This window comes from Hippocampus comes, unplaced genomic scaffold (assembly GCF_001891065.2).
Source record: "Hippocampus comes isolate QL1 unplaced genomic scaffold, H_comes_QL1_v1.1 scaffold156, whole genome shotgun sequence".
NCBI classification, from domain to species: Eukaryota; Metazoa; Chordata; class Actinopteri; order Syngnathiformes; family Syngnathidae; genus Hippocampus; species Hippocampus comes.
In genome coordinates this window covers 7,803,931-7,820,950 of record NW_017805744.1, presented here as the reverse complement: position 1 = coordinate 7,820,950, position 17,020 = coordinate 7,803,931, and the positions used below count along the sequence as shown (strand labels likewise).

The 17,020-nt window shown below is 44.8% G+C and overlaps 1 protein-coding gene across 4 annotated transcripts in view; it reads right to left on the bottom strand.

The window, feature by feature from the left end:
* Positions 1 to 17,020, bottom strand: part of ebf1a (EBF transcription factor 1a) — a 66,228-nt gene that overhangs the window by 47,914 nt on the left and 1,294 nt on the right. For all 4 annotated transcript variants that reach the window (XM_019884302.1, XM_019884300.1, XM_019884303.1 and 1 more), the window contains exons 2-6: positions 16,199 to 16,355; positions 15,430 to 15,493; positions 14,832 to 14,887; positions 13,647 to 13,720; positions 12,247 to 12,315 (exon numbers count right to left, since the gene is read on the bottom strand). In XM_019884302.1, coding sequence (XP_019739861.1) covers positions 12,247 to 12,315; positions 13,647 to 13,720; positions 14,832 to 14,887; positions 15,430 to 15,493; positions 16,199 to 16,355 — 420 coding nt within the window. The remainder of the gene's footprint in view (positions 1 to 12,246; positions 12,316 to 13,646; positions 13,721 to 14,831; positions 14,888 to 15,429; positions 15,494 to 16,198; positions 16,356 to 17,020) is intronic.

Here is a 17,020-nt window from a genome sequence, read left to right as displayed (position 1 = left end):
GGGAGTGTGTTGTTGTGTGTGTGTGTGCGTGTGTGTGTGTGTGTGTGTGTGTGTGTGTGTGTGTGTGTGTGTGTGTGTGTGTGTGTGTGTAGGGGGGAGGGCACCAACACACCCTCTTGCCTAACTGATTCCATGTCATTCAGCACCATCACTTCCAGTGTCTTTTTTGTCTTTCCTCCGCCTCCTCCTCAACCATCTCAAGCACTCATCCTCCTCTCGCCATACACATCTCAAGTGGCTCTTAGAAAACCAGACTGGGTCACGAGCCAAACCGGCCGCGCAGGGCTTCGGCGTGTTTGTGTTTAATTCTTGCAGTGACAACGCTGGCGACATGCGTGTCTCAAAGAAAACTTGACAAATCATCACCAAGCCACAATTTTCCTTTTAATTCCCGGCCAGGGAGATAAGAAATAAAAGGCACAAATGCACAACGCTTGGAAAAACTCTGGATGAACGCATTTGTTTGTCTTTGTTGAATGACTAATTATAGTTGAGAACAACAGAGGGCAGATGCAGGCTAATTCTCCATTAGGCCGTTTGGTGTTTATTAAACTTTTATAATATGATCACTCTGATAAGGCCACAATTGTTTCCCACGGCGTGTGTGATTACACTGTTGTACCTTTCAGTCCCCTTATAATGGTTCCTGTCGAGTGTGTGTCCATTTGTTCGTGTGTGTGTGTGTGTGTGTGTGTGTGTGTGTGTGTGTGTGTGTGTGTGTGTGTGTGTGTGTTTGCATGTCTTGGAGCATGTGGAGTAGTGTTTTCCATTTCTCATTAGAGTGGCACAGACTCCTGCTGCAGGGTCAATGCATGGGGAGAGGGGTGTGGGTGTGTGTGTGTGTGTGTGCGTGTGTGTGTGTGTGTGTGTGCTCGCGCGTGTGCGTGTTTGAGGGAGAGTGGGGTGGTAATGAGAGCAGCAACATAATACTACGGCGTCCATTAATGCTCGGAGGCAGTGACATTAGGCATACTTAACTAATAGAGCCAGTCTCTGCAATTACCCACTGTTATCTCTGCAGCTTTAGAGGGGAACCGGCTTTAATAAATGTTTGTAGTAATGTGATAAATGCCAGGTTTACTCATTTGTAATCAACACTGCAGGACTGCGAAGGGGGAAGCGGGTGCATCTAATTGTTTTCCTTTGGATTCCAGAATGCGCTCCTGTGATAGGGCCCAAAAAAAAAAAAAAAAAAGAAAAAAAGCAGAGCATCTTTCCTTTAGAGCGTTTCCCTACAGATACATCTCTCCCTCTGTGCGCCTGTCTGGCTGGTGAATCCTCCCCATGTCTCTGTCTGCGCGCTCAGTGGGCTACTGTTACAACTGTCCTCCTGTCAAACAGAGAGATGCAGACACTCACCATCACATCCCTGCCTCCACTTCTTTCCTCCTCACTCGTCTCCCTTTCATCCCCGCCCGCATCAGAGGCGCCGCCGTGATTGTTCGTGTAAACATCTTGTCACACTAACAGAGGCGTCATGACAGAAGAGAGACGTCCTTCATTAACGGCGGCGCTTGCAAGTATTGTCTCTGTGTTTGAATGCGGGAGCTACACAACCCCTTGCAAGGGAGACGCATGGGAGCCATGGATTATCTGGGGGTCAAAAGCAGGAATCAAGTGCAGTCGCTTTTCTTGTACAAATAAGACACAATTTAAGGATTCCCATGAACCTCGCTTTACATTCACCTCTGAATAACTGCCAATTAAGGAGCGAGTAATCACCTGCAGCTGAACACACTGTATGAAGTCCCGAATTTCACTAATAGGAAGGGGAAGCCGCATATAGGAAAGTACCTAAAAACTTTTGAGAATTTGCAAGTCAATTAGAAATTCGCACAGAGCTTTGTGACAAAAGCTGATGAATCGCATACCCATAGCACAGCAACCCCAAGACACACCTCAAAGATTCCACCTCAAATGTATAAGCCGTGCAAATTGAAGAAAGTCATCTGAATTTCTGACGATGCATTAATCTTCCCCAAAAAGTTTGATAGTTAGAAAAAAAAAGATAATAGTTGACAGGCCGGAATTTGTATTCATTCGTTTGTTCATTCATTCATTTGTTGGTGACATACTAAAAACAGATGTGCCCATGACGTAAATCGTGAGCCACCAGTAGCTCCCGAAGGGCGTGTCGATAGCCTTCGTGGCATTAACTCAAATCACCCTCCAAATTGTATACCAATCATGTATATGCCTGCGAGGCAGATAAGTAAAAAAAAAAAAAAAAAGTCGACTCCCACCTATCATCTGTTGTCAAATTTGTCATTGTCTTCCGCCTGTTGCATGCCTCACCGCAGATATGTATGAGTTCGTGCAGTTATGCAAGGCACAGCAATACATTTTGGACAAATAAAGAATTCAAAATATATTTTTAGAAATAACCACCACTGGATAGCAACCAGTTCAGGGTGCACCCCGCCTGCTCCCTGAAGACTGGGATCGGCTCCAAGCACACCCTTGTGAGAATAAGTGGCTTGGATACTGGATGGAATAAATCAAGTCGGTAAATCATTGGGACTTGGTCATTTTATAAGTAGCTAACGTGTTGAAACAGCGTGGCCACCCATGATGGAGAACATCTGGAATTCAGCTTTTTTTTTTGCTGTGAGGTAAGGCTAGGAAGTGTGGCAAAAATTGTGTCTGAATGCTGTTGCCAAGCCCAGAAATTCAAAAAGGATGAGAACGTTCATTCATCACATCATCGCATATCGCAGCAGTGGAAACATGTGCTATAGATACAAAGCAGTCTGATGAGATGGATGAGAAGATGGAATTTCTTAGACGATGTCATGTCTGCATCATTTCATTGTTGATGTTCCTGCTGCATTATTTGAGAACCGGTGACTGTTAATAGCTCACATGACCTTGAAATAAATAAAAGTGTTTGGCAAAGCTGTGGTATAATATCACTCACTTTCTTACGCAAAGCACCGGTCATCAAGTTATGTGAGTTTTGTATTTCTATCTGATGTTGCTTTATTTCCCGTCATTTGAAAAGGACCCCAGCGGTGTGACTGGAAAGCTAACCTTTCGAAATGTGGAGGTAGAACTTGATTTCATACCTTTTATTACCTCCCAAATCCCGTTTCAGGTACACCCTGATATCGTAAAAGAACACTGTTGGAAAGCTCAGAGCTTTGTTCGGCTAAAAATAGAAATGAAAAAAAAACACGGAAACACAACATTTGGAGATACATGCTATTCATTGGACAGCAATCGGTGTGGGTGTGCGTCCGTTTCGCTCTCAGCATTGACAGAATAATAGGGCCCCACTTGGTATATTTTTACAAGGCCCATAATTCTTTTTAAATGTGCCTGCTTGCAAACACGCTGACTTCTTTGCCTGCAAGCTTGCTGTATTAGTGAAGACAATAGCCAGAGGAAGAGAGCGAGGGAGTGGCGCATCAGGAGCAAAAGAGGATACAGGAGAACGCCTCGCTGTTAATTGTTTTCCCAAAAAAAGCAGCGAAGGTCTCTGTGTTTGAACTGAATGTCACCTCATGTAAATCAAGGCCGCTCTGCAGGAGAAGCCAATAACTGGGATAATTAGCGTGACTCACCCCCGCGTCACACGCAGGAATCAACAAAGATGCGAGTAAGGGTGTTCAAAAGCGGGCAGACTCCATGTGTGATTAGCCCCCTCCAATAAAAGAAAAAAAAAACAGGAGTGTGAGTGGGAGGACCAAAGAAAATAGTATAGTCAAAAGGTGCAAAGAGCAAGAGAAAGTAGTGGAGAGACGCACGGGTGGCAGTCGGCAAGGCAAACACGAGGAGGAGAGAACACTCCTCTCAGCGAGGTCAAGCCACTCAGACAGCAAACAAACAAACACACGCGCTCAAGGGCTGAGGCAGTGTACAACAACAAAGTGTCTGTCGATTGCCTACGCCTTACTTTGTCTCCCCCATCAGTTACATAAACACAAACAAAGGCCTTTAAATTCGAGCTCGGCTTTTTGAAGTGAAACAGTGACATGCGCTAGGTCTCATTTGTCGATGATTAATGCATTTAAAAAAAAAAAGAATATATTAGGAGTGAAGGAATATATACATTCCTTTGATGAATGCTGCTGTTGACCATAATTGCCTGCTTGCTGACGTGCCTGCTTTAGGTTTTAATTATGTCCCTTGAAGAATTGTTTTGTACCTTAACATTGCAGCTCAAATTAGTCAAGCTCAATGTCGTAAAACTCAAACAAGTTTGGAGATGAGGAGATGTTTTCTTAAGGAGAATAGACATGACAAATCTTGTATCTTAAAAAAGATCTGTCCAGTATTCTTTAGTTGCACTGCCCAAATCACTTGACATGAAAAGTATTCACCCTATTCTTAAATTCTTCTCCTTCTTCTTCTTTTGCCTTGTTCCCCACTTTAATGTTGAAGATCTTCATGCAAAAAGAACATATGAGAAATCAAGTAACTGACATCTTGAAGTCGTGATTTATCCTGATCCGCAAATGGAGAAAACACGGTACCGTAGTGAACCTTCCCAGTGGTGAATGGCCAACAAAAAATACCCAAAGAGCAGAGCAACGACTCATCCAGGAGGTCTCAAAGGAACCCAGGCCGTGATCTGACAAATTCCAGGCCTCACTTTCCTCATGTTCGTGACTCAACAATAAGGAAGAAATGATTTTCAAGAGTTTGCGGAGGATATTCTCTGGACTGAAGAGAATGTGTGTGTCTCCTTGGATCTGTTATAAGCATAAGAGTAGCATTTCAGGAAAAGTCAAGCATGGTGGTCGCAGTATGACGGTCCAGGACTGCTCTGCTCATTCAGGACCTTGATGAAGGCTGTGATCGATGGAACATGAATTCTGCTCTTTAATAGAAAATCCTAAGGCAGAATATCCTGCCAACAGTCCGTGACCTTAGCAAAAAATAGTTTATTCAACTAAACTTAAATTTTCGACTAATTTGGAGGCAGTATATTTTAAGTGTATTTTTTAAATACTATATTTTTCTAAAGTATACTTGGCTTTTACTGAAAAGTATAAAAGATACTTATAGTAAACTCTTCAAACTTAATTTTTCAGATCCTTATACTCGAGTATGAAGCGCTACTTCATTAAAACTACTTTTTCGAAAGAGTAAAGCGCACTTGGGTTTGCAGCAGGACTGATCCAAAACACAAGCAGCAAGTCAACTTTTGAATGGCTTGAAAAAACAAAATCAATATTTTGGAGTGGCCTAGTCAAAATCCAGACATGAATCCAATTTTAAAAAGTTGTTTATATTTGGGCCCTTCACATTCTGCTGTAATTCAAATTCAGATTTGAGTGGACTAGGAATAGTTAGCTAGCTAATAAGCATTAAATGAGACTCTACTGTGCAGTCCAGTCAATTAAGCCCATCTCGGCGGTATATCAGTGCCTCTGCCATTATTTTGCTGATGGCCTGTCACTCAGTCATCGCAACAAATGACGGCAGTTAGCCCAAAGAGGCACCTTCCCATCCAGGTAGCCCATCGTCCCAGTCAACAAGGATTTATGTACAGCACCGTTAGGTGCAAAAATCAACCTCGGGTTCAACTTTTGGCCATGGTATAGAAAGAGTCCCTGGTTAATGTAAGCCTTTTTAAACTAAAAAGGAAATATTTTCTGGCATTACAAGTGGCTGACAAAATGCGGCAGCATACTTTTGGGTTGAAGAAATAAGTTTTCAATAAGTTAAAGTGAGGCTTTTTTGATGGGCACAATGTGGTGTACTGTAAATAAAGGGGCGTAATTGCATTCCATTTACCATTTACAATTTTGATCAAACTGGATTTCACATTTTTCGCTATGTGTTTATTTGGGAGAAGTACAAGGAGTAACTCTTCAATTCTTTACAGAAGTCATTCTTGACTGTCAACATTGTTGCTGAATTAAAGCAGCTCTGCAAGGAAGCGGGGGCCTGAAAACTCCCCGAAGATGTGAAAGACTCATGGCCAATTATAGAACCGGTATAGAAAACGCTTGACTTCATTTGTTGCTGCTGCGAGGCTGGCCCAACCAGTTCGGTTTGGAGTGCATGTACTTTTTTCATGCAGGGTCAGGTAGCTTTGAATATTTATTTCTTTAATACATAAAATGAACAGGTTTTCATATTTCCTTGACCTATCTTTGTCTTATATTTACATTTGTGTTTGATCATCGTAATCATTGAACTGGTGAAACTGTACAGAAAAATAAGAATTTGAGAGAAGGACAAATACTTTTTTCACGACACTGTATGGCCTCTCAACTCCCACCATCGGACCCCCACCCCTCCACCACCCCCCGCCCCTTCATGCCGTGCAGGTCTTCCTTCCATTGTGGCGTGTGAAACTGAGAGCGACGCTTTTACATCGCCTGGCCAGTGATCCATTCTTCCTGAACAGATTGATGAAAAACAATCAACAGACTATACATTGCGTTCGGGCACAGCGGGTCAACAGAGCGCTCATCCTGGACACCTGGACTTACATCCTGGGCTACGACGCTGAGGTAACCCTCCCTAGAAGAGGGGCTGGGATGGAGACGGGCTCGGAGGAAATGAGACGCCAGCTTGGGGGGTATCGAGCTGGCATGAGGCGGACTGTCTGTGTTCTCACTTAGCAGGAGTAAACAATGCATCGTTGGGTCTGAGATCAGGGTGCGTACGTGTGTGTGTGTGTGCGTGTGTGTGCATGTGTGCGTGTGTGTGTGTATTGCAGCTCAATGACACACTGCTGCTGAGTCTTTTCTATTACAGGCACAAACAGACAGCCGTGTAACACATTGGCCATGAGAGCGCACTTAAGCTGCGCTCTGACTGTCTACAGGCATCAGCAGTGAGAAAACAAAGCTTTGCTTCTGCCACACACACACACACACACATACACACACACGCGCACACGCACACACACGGACAAATATACCATCACACTGAGAGGCACACGCTTGTGCTCTTCACGCCTCATTTGAAAAGCAAATTGAGCGCATCTTCTAGGGCATGGACTAAGTCCTGGAAAATGTTACTCTTTCATCACTTGCAGCATAGACACACACACACACACACACACACACACATACACATACACACACACACATACACACACGCGTGCATACACGCGCACACACAAGGCCTTTTGTACAGTAAATATATCTTTATTCTATTTAGCTCCCCTTCTATCTCTATCTCCCCGGCCTGCAATTTCCGCACCAAAAATGTCTTTCAGAGAAGTAGGACGCTACTCATTTGGACCAGTTCTGGCCGGCCAAACCCTGTCATTCTGGGTCAGAACAAACACTGGCACCAAAGGAGAGGAGAAGAGGGCCAGGTCAAGGAGGGAAAGTAAACAATAATGACGAAGCAGTTTTGGCAGTAAAGGGAGCTACTTACTAGCTATTTTCAGTGTTATGACATTTGTAAATTGCCTTTTATGAGGCCTAATAAAGTGTTTGTTACCTGCGTTGAGCTGTAGGGCATTAGTTTTACAACCTACAAAGTGTGATAGCATCTGACTTATTGGTGGGAGAATTAAAACACAAGGAAATACGGGCACATTCATCTGTGAAGTTTGCAGTTAAAGTTAAGAATTTGAATTAAGACCCCTTCCATCCCGGACACATACACAATTGTTTTCCCTGCCCCAAAGCAACTCTTGAAATTGATGTTTCATATTTGGATAAACTAAGCCAACACATGTATGCTGTGGTTTTTTTCCCCTTTGCAAGTGAAAGCGCAGCAGTTGTTGGGGTTTACAGTACTGGAGTGAGAGAAAAAAGAGGCAGCCCTGTTTGAGAGGCTCCCCGACCTCCAAACTCTCTGCTGTCAATCATCCCAGCCGTCCTTCCCCTGGGGCCGCGCTTTCTTCCAACCCTGAGGGGGGAAACCACTGCAGGGAAGAAAGAACACAGCCAAACAGATGCAGGCAACTGCAGGTCAAAACGCATTTGTGTATGTGTGTGTGTTTTTATAGTCATGGCAGTGGGTTCTTGTCTCCATACATATTTGCGAATGAGTTTATCTGAGAGTGTGAGCTCTCTGTATATATTTGTGTTCTTCTAAGAGCAGCCGGCACCTTTGGGAGGGGATTTGTGCATATCGATGAGGCAGTAAGTCAGCCTCTTTGGCCCTATGCCCTGCTCAACTTCAAGTAGCTGCAAGTCAACCTACCAAATGTCTATTGCAGTTGACCCCCAACTGCGAGAAGTACAATGGAAACCCATACACCAGCTCAAGCCAAGTACAAAAATAGCAGCAAAATCTGCACTGATGTATTTAAAAGTGTAGCGAGCTGAGGTCACATGACTCAGTCTCGCTATAAACTGGTCTCGTGTGGCATTTTAAAGTGGCAAAAATACAAAAATGAGTCAACGATGTTGCTGGTAACGTTGAGGGTATGACAGACTTATGGACAATAAGTAGGTTTTCACCTTCTCGCTGACACAGTCATGGATATGAAAGTGAAACTAGGCGGCAGCAACGGAAGGCGCTGCCAGTAAACCACATTAGCATCAAATGCAAATTAGAAGCGGGCTAATGGCTGGACAGGTGCAGACTGGGCCTCTAAATGACACAAATTCGTAAGCGTGTGCGCTCACAAACGTGAACGCACACGCGCGCGCGGACACACAAATGAGACGGATGAATTAAACATGGGTGGGCTCGGCTTGGGGGGCTGGCAGAGCTGACATAAAGTCAATGAAATACATTATTCACTAGCGCACGTTAGCTCAGCCAAGGCAACACATGAACTCTCACCTCAGGAAGTGGATCCAAACACAACAACCAAAACAATGAGGGGGTTCCCCACTAAAGAGAGACAATTAGCAGAAGAGCGACAAACAAGCGTCAGAATGCACAAGCTCGCAAAACAACCTTTTCAAAACATGCCCGACTCCCACGAGTATTTGCTCCTCTCACACACGTCGCCAAGAGAGTTGTAGCCGTGAAGCGGCGAAGAGGTGATCAAAAATCTGGTGCTGGCCACTCGGCTCCAATAGCAGAACAGGAAACCGCCATGACATCATCCTCCGCGGGAGGAGCACTTCCCGCCCGACATTCTTCACTCAAGACACACACACACTCGCCAGGAAATGGCCTCTATCACCGCACACACTCCCAGGGAAACAACCAACATCGACGCCGATACAACGGCACAGACGCGCATGCAAGGAAATGGGCCGCATCAACAGCGGGCCGCTGGAGTGTGCGCAAACACAAACACCCAAGAGCGCACACTTGAAAACAGCAATTAACCTGAAATAACATCGCCTGCGCATGTAAACACGGCAACCTCATAACACACACTGCAAAACACCGCCACTGGAAAAGTGGCTGTTGACGGGGAGGTGGGGGGGCAGGGGTGCTTATGTGAATATGCAGGGGTGTCCAATGGATCCTTATCTGTGGCCACAGAGTAAGAGGGGAAGCCAGCCTGGGGGACTCCCTCCGGAAAGCCTACGGGAGCTGGGCAGGCAAGAAAGGGCCACGGGACACAGGTGGCGTGAGGCGTGAGAGGACACGCGTACGTGCGGGGGACATTCGGCACCAGAGCCGGCGCGCGAGGCCGACAGATTAGTCTGCAATCAAAGCCATTCCGAAAGAGCAGGAAGTGGATTGACAGAAGCTATGCGACGTGCTCGCAAAGGTTTCCACGGGTGAGAGGGAGATGCGTTCATGATGTGAGGCCCATCCAGGCAAAGCACAGAGTGACTGGCAGTGTCTGCATACGATTAACCCCGTGCTAAGCAGGAGTGATGAGGAGAGCTGAAAGTGGAGGTGAAGGGGTTAAGGGCTCCCCCTCATATTATCCTGTTTCTGTAAGAGGCTAAAGTGGACCACATGTTTCCCCGGGGAAGACATAGAGAGGTGCCCAGGAGTGTCTCACCTTCCCCCTGACACACATTTGCCAGGTTAACTTGTTGAATTCCCCAAAAAGGGAAAGCCCCCTTCAAGCTACAGTAAAACTAACAAGAGACTTCAACTCATCCAAAGTAACGCCGGTCGGGTGCGGATTGAAGACATCTCCCACTTCTCAACAGATATACTTCATAATTAAAGTCAACATCATGTAAGTGCTTGTCGGCGCTTATATTGCCAAACAAATTCTCTGGTGAACAGGAGCCGCTTGGAGGACGTCTCCTGAAGAGAGTGGCGTACCGTAACCGGATGCTGTGAGATGCACACTGTACTGATTTGTTCTCCTAACAATCAAATAAGTTTCTCATTAGCTGCCTTTATTTTTCCTCATTCCTGCGGTTTTGCTGCCGTGGCCCGTTTCTCCAATCTTAACGAGAGAGAGCTAATTAGGCAATAAGACCCATTACTCTTCCAGAAGAGTTTGAGCGAGCCCAGATAATTAGGGCTGTAAAATCTAATCATCTCTGCGAAATAGCAGCGGGCTAACGAGCCCTTATTTAACGAACTAAATAACTTCAAGGGTGGAGAGGGGCTGCTGATGGTATTTCTTTATGAATTTGAAGGAGGGGGGTTCATGTTAATTGAGTCAGCTTTGGCATCGCCGTGGTTTGTTTGTTTCTGAATCCCTGATTATTACAACTGCCAAGACGATGTAGATGCTAAATGAGCAAACACATCAACCCTTCTTCTCTTATTCCCCTTCAATGTACAGTTTGAGCGACCATCTCCACCCCCCACCAATGACACTCCTCTCACCTGACCTAATTTCCCTGTCCAGGAAGAATTGAAGAGGGAAGCGAAGATATGGCCGTTGTTTTCCCGTCGCCTGCTCTAATTTGTTGTTGCTTTATGTGGCCTTGCACACCTGAGCCATTAAATATCAGGGGACTAACGCCACGGAGAGACCACGGCGCGCTCAATGCGGGGTTGGCAGTGCCTCCGCCTGTTCTGCGAGTTGCGACCGCCCCAAACTTGCAGGCCAATTTGAGGAGAAAGGGCGGCGTGTAGTTACGCTGATGAGAAATTCAACAAGTACAGATGCACGCAAACAAAAACGGTTGGGGCAAACAGTGATGGGGCAGGCGTGTTGTCTAAAGCCGTGTGGCTGGGGTGCAGCTGTCTCAGGGAGCACTGAGGTGAGGCCTTCCGCTTCAATGGAGCGGAACCAGGGTGGCGCTCACACACAAAAACACTCTCACACACACACACACACACACACACACACACACACACACACACACACACACACACACACGCAAACACACACTCACACACACACACACACACACACACACACACACACACACACACACATGCACACGCATACACACACTCACACACACACACAGGTAAAAGAGTCGCTTTTGACAGAGCAGCAGTGAGAACAGGACAGCTGTGTTCATCAGATAGCACAGGTCACTGCCTCATTAACACACGCACATACTCTTGTACATGTCAAAGCAACATAAAAACTCAAGTAGCAAATATGTAATTTTTTTTTTTAACATGACCAGAATGCGCATCGGAAAATACAATCAGCTTGAATATCGTGTTCTCCTAACGTTACCAATAAAGATTCAATGCCAGGATAAAATTAATCACTGATTAATCACTGTGATTAATCACTGTGACCAAGAGTCCCACACAACAAAGGCCAGACTGTAAATCTACAAGCAGGGCTTTTCCTTTTTTTTTGTTGTTGTTGTTTTCTCTTTTCCGAAGTGTTAATCAGGCCAACTGCTGCATTAGTCATTGACATTTTATGATGACAGGAGGATCGGCGCTCACTCGAAGAAAAAAGTGCAAGGAGTGCGGGCCCAAAAAACAAAGCATGTTCGGATGGTTAGCATTTATCCACGCATCCACACATCAGACTTGAGTTGTAACTCGAACTGCTCATCAGCTCAGTCATCAGGCTAACCACTCAAACATTGTGTGTGACCACACATGTAGGAGTCCACACACACACACACACACACACACACACACACACACACACCCACCCTTGCTCATGTACTTATTGATGCTTCACACATCTTGCTCACAGAGATGATTAAGGCTGATCAGCTCAGTCATCAGGCTAACCACTCAAACATTGTGTGTGACCACACATGTAGGAGTCCACACACACACACACACACACACACACACACACACAAACACCGCTGCTATGGCATTTACTGATGCTTCACACATTTTGCTCACAGAGATGATTAAGGCTGCTGAAATGTAAACAACTGGGTGTTCTGCTTCTCTCTGACCAAGCGCACGCCTCAGCCGTGTGACATTTTCTCCAGATTTAGGGATTTATTAAATGTCAACACGCGACACGTCTTCCCCGCGATGGGCCAAGTCGACAGGTCAGTCTTTGCCTACCTGTCGATGATGACCGGGTCTGATGGGGTCTCGTTCCTGTTCCCGCAGCTCTTCTTATCGCAGCATCGACTGTAAGGTGACAATAGGGGAGTTAGAACGCGCAGCAGTGATGACACTGGGAAGGGGTGTGAGAAGGGTGAAGGGAGACTCCTTGGAAAGGTAAAGATGGAGCAGGAGCTGACTTTCCCTGGGTTTGTCTAGGTAAGACCAGGCTCAAGCCGCTGTTGTACAGGTGGGATCAACAGGGTGCTTTCGACCACAGTTTGGAGGTGAGCGAAAATGGTGCGCTTGAGCCGGGCTGGATTTTGCGCCGAACTTAAATCACAATCGGGAACTCAGGTTAGCTCCGTTTCTGTCAGACATCACACAAGCAGACATCTTGTGTTCTCAATTTTTCCTCCTCAGAGCTCGTCCCCTCCCTCTATCCCGCCTCGCTCTTTCTCTGCCTCAGAAGTGGGTCACAGAGTGGTCCCACTGGACCTGGGGAGTAGTGCATGCTGGGTAAAAGGGGGTTGCATACTGATGTGACGAGTCCTTTTTCCAATGACTTGACTGCAGCACAATGTAACGGTGTGTTGTCATGCCGCCCATCTCTTTCCACCTTCAAAAATACATCACATCTACTTTTTCTTCCCTCGCCCGCTCTGCACTGCGCCTGCATACATGCGTGTCGGCGTGTACCTGCATCTGACTACATGTGAGCATCTGCTCTCGTGGTGTATGACGGGAGATGGAGAAATACACAAAAGAGTGGCGCGAGGGGAATTGACCCTCCCCCTACTTTCTTGCATCCCCCAGGACAGGAGGCTTGGAGAGCCAGATCAGATTTCTGATCTCAGGCCATTTCCTGCAGCATATGAAAACAAGTGGTCTAAATTGCCTTGTGTGATAACCAGGAAGTGCCACGGGCCATTTATTTCTACGTGTAAGTCGACATGTATTTTTAGATGGCCATCGGCCGTGTGATGCCTTCATTGAAACACTGAGTGTGTTTGAGTGCGTGAATGTATTTTAATGCTCGGTCCGAGTGTGTCCTCGTCGGCACATAGCTCACTGTCAGGACGATGCAAACTGCATGTGTTACGCACACTAAGGAGGATGGGTTTGAGTAATGAGCTTTTCCTTGTCCTAATTAGCTGAACATGAGAAGGATACGCACACACACCCGCACGCACGCACACATTCTCACACCCCTACCAACTGAAATAGGCCAGGGCCAATCTTGCCAACCCACTTTGAAGAAAATGATAAGATTTCGACAGTAATTTAGCACCGCTCTTCATATCTTTGCCCTCGCTTTACTCCGGTAGAGACACCTTCAAAATGAAAAAAAAAAAAAAAAGAAGGCCCATTGTGGACTAAAATAATGACATTTGCAGCAATGTGGGACTCAACCTTACCTGCACATGATCTCGTGGGTCAGCAGAACCCGACACATCTCTGGATTTTTATCCTGGCCTTCATAGACGATCGCCTGGAGTAGAGCAAAAACAATATGGTTATTTTAATTGGGTATTGTTTCATGTGTGTGATCCAAGAACGATGCACACAAAAATATTCATGTTTTCACATAGGAGGCATCTCCTCCTGAACACTTTGCTCTAACAACAAGGAAGAATGCATTTTTGTTCCAATGTTGCATTGTCCTGTGTGCACACGCGTGTCAGTGTGCACATGTATGTTTATGTGTGCTGTACAGTGAGCAGTTGGGCTGCCAGACTGGAGTATAGTGCACCATCTGCTCCCTATAGCTGCGTGTCCAAAATTGTAGTCTGGTTTCGCCTGCAACCTCACTCAGCATTCACTCTCGGGCCACGATCAACACATGCGCTCACACGCACAAAAACAGCACACAGTAAACAATAAACACACACAAGCATCATCTCAAAATAAACTGTAATGCCTCTCCTTGAATGTAAATTCCATTCAACACCAGTGTCATCTGATATCAAACCGAAAAGGTTAGCTTTACCAGTCTGCTAATTCATTATCAAAAAAAAAACAATTTCCACACTTTTTGTGGCATATGTACATATCTTGCATTTTTTTTTTTGTTATGTTTTGTTTTTGTCTTTTTTGATTGGCAAAAAAGCACTCTGGGATAGAGTGTGTTCTGTTTCACGCTGAGGAAATGAGGGTCAAGGTCTTCTAAGAGTGAGCTGGCATGTATCACTGTCTCTCCGCAACACTAACACACTCCTACACTTCTTCGACATTCACACACACACACACACACACACACACACACACACACACACACACACACACACACACACACACACACACACACGTCTCACATGTACACACAAATGCTTATAAAATCCAACATTCCAGTTACTGGCTGCTATAAGCGGCGGCTGGGTATAGGAGGACACATGTCCTCTTCGTTCTTGGGCCTTCGTAAATGTATTCCACAGGTAAGACAGGTCGTTTATCACGCTGGCTGTGCAGTGCTGAAGTTGAGGGTCTCCGACACAGGGTGAGAGGGTGTAGGAGTTGTGGTGGGTCCAGAATTAAGACCAGTACAAGTACGGAATTGCTGCAAAGTTGAATCTGTGGCAGTATAGTATAATGGAAAATCTCACCTGTTTGGTCATGGAGTCAATTAGTCGCACATATAAGTCCTGTTCTGTCCTGATCCCTGCGAGACAATCAGGAAGTTCTTGTTTATGATTTAACATCCCAAGAGAATTAGCAACACCACATCGTTTCCTCCTTTGGGCACTTTAGAAAAGATGAGAAGTTTAAACTTTTAACCATAGGGTTTTTTTTTATTATTTTTTTTTACTTAAATTGAAAGTGTGATGCATGTAACGTTTGATAAAAAAATAAATAAATAATAACACGCGTTTCTTAAATGTAAAACATTTTAATCAGAGGACCATGAAGCCTTCAAATTATGGGAAGGTAAAAAGATATAAAATTTCGTCTGTTTTTAATTCAAAAGAGTTCTACTCAGAATGATTATTCTTACAGTATTGACAACAATTAAGATACACGCAAAGGTTAGGCTTTTAAATTCATTTATATCTCGTCATTCTCCAAAATAAACATTTAAGAAGTTCTTTTTTTAGTATTACAACGTCATAAAATTGGACGGCTTTCGCTCTCGGCTTCAAGTGTTTAGAGTGTATCACTCACTCGATGCATTTGTTCTATCAAAATGCCGGAAAGGAAACTCACCGTTACTGTAGAGGAGCTGAAGTCTATAATGGATCCCATTGTTGGTCTTTTCTCCTGTCGTTTCCTACGAATAAAATATAAAATTAACTGGTATGGACATCCGTTTCAGTTTTTGTATCAAAAACAAATAAACAAAAACAAAGACTATATATCATGACAAATCTCTCTCGCAAAGGCGTTTCTTTTCATTTTCTGTATTGATGTGATGTTTTTAATGATCATTTTAAAATATGAGACAATCGTAAATGTTCGTATGACACACCAGAAAATGTTTAGTGACCATGATGTTGACGAGTGCAAAGTGGTATTTAGCATTTAAAAAACAACAACAAGCAAATAACAAATTTGAACCAGCAACATTATCGCTTCAATTTAAACGTTTTGTCCGAAGTATATTTACATTTAATAAAAATTACTTCCATTTCGTTTTTACTTAATTCAATGTGTTTTTTGGCAGCTCCGAAATGTGCAGTAAAATGTTTCCATATTATTACAAGAAACGCGTGACCACTCGGGATTTTATGCACTTTCAACTTTGCGAGCCTCACCGTTGAAACTCACACGAGCATAATTATAACGACGTCTGCTGTGAAACTGCACACTTTATTTTCGGCAATAAATTAGTTTGATTAAACAGGCCGGCTAACGGTACTCGGGCGTCATGGTGAAATCCAAACCACCTCCTTTAGATATTTCTTTTAAAAATATATGCATGTATATCTATATATATATTTTTTAATCTGTTGACTCGAAAAATGTTTGCACTCACCTTTTCCTTCTCCACAAAATCAACGAAGGTGGTTCTTTCGATCTCCACGGGCTGACCCTGTCGGTCGTACAGAGCCAGCACAAAGTGGAAGAAGTTGGATTTGCGCAGGTTGGAAGGGGGCTGCTTCTCGAAGTGTGCCCGGGCCAGACCCACTCCGCTGCGGACACGACAGTCAAAACATCAGCGCTGGGAGCCACCCTTACAATTCATTTCATATCAAAAAGCAAACGCGTATTTTAAGGCTCACGCACATTCTCGCTTTTAAAAAAATACAAAAGCCAAACGATATGCAAATGAATTAAATTACGTTGAAGTCCAATTGTTGAGTTATAACCGAAGTATCAAAAAGAATTAAATCTGCTGAATTCAAAGACGCTGATTTTTTTATTAGGCCTGCATTCAATAACCACAATGTGAATTTTAACTCTTGGTCGTATTGACAACAAATCCCAAATAATTCATTTTAATACGGCTGAATTATTCCATGCGTGCGTTCAAGAAAAAAAATACTTCATCACTATAAAATTCAACAGCAAAAGTTGACATTTCAAGCTCGCACGCCGAAAGTAGCATTTTCATGCTGAAATGCCACGCCGCTTAAGTCCCGTTGGGCGTCAAGCGGATCGACTCATGAAGTCGCCAAGCCAGCCAGCGGTAGTTCAGGTGATCCAACAACTGCGTCCTCTGGGACCGCGTACTGCCCCAAGTGGTACCGGCTCGTGTAGCTCAAAACGCCGCGGATGCGATCCCCCACCCCGCCTCTGCCGCCGCTTCACGTCCCGTCTCGCAGCAGGCCTCCTCCGGCTCACCTCTGGGCGGCTG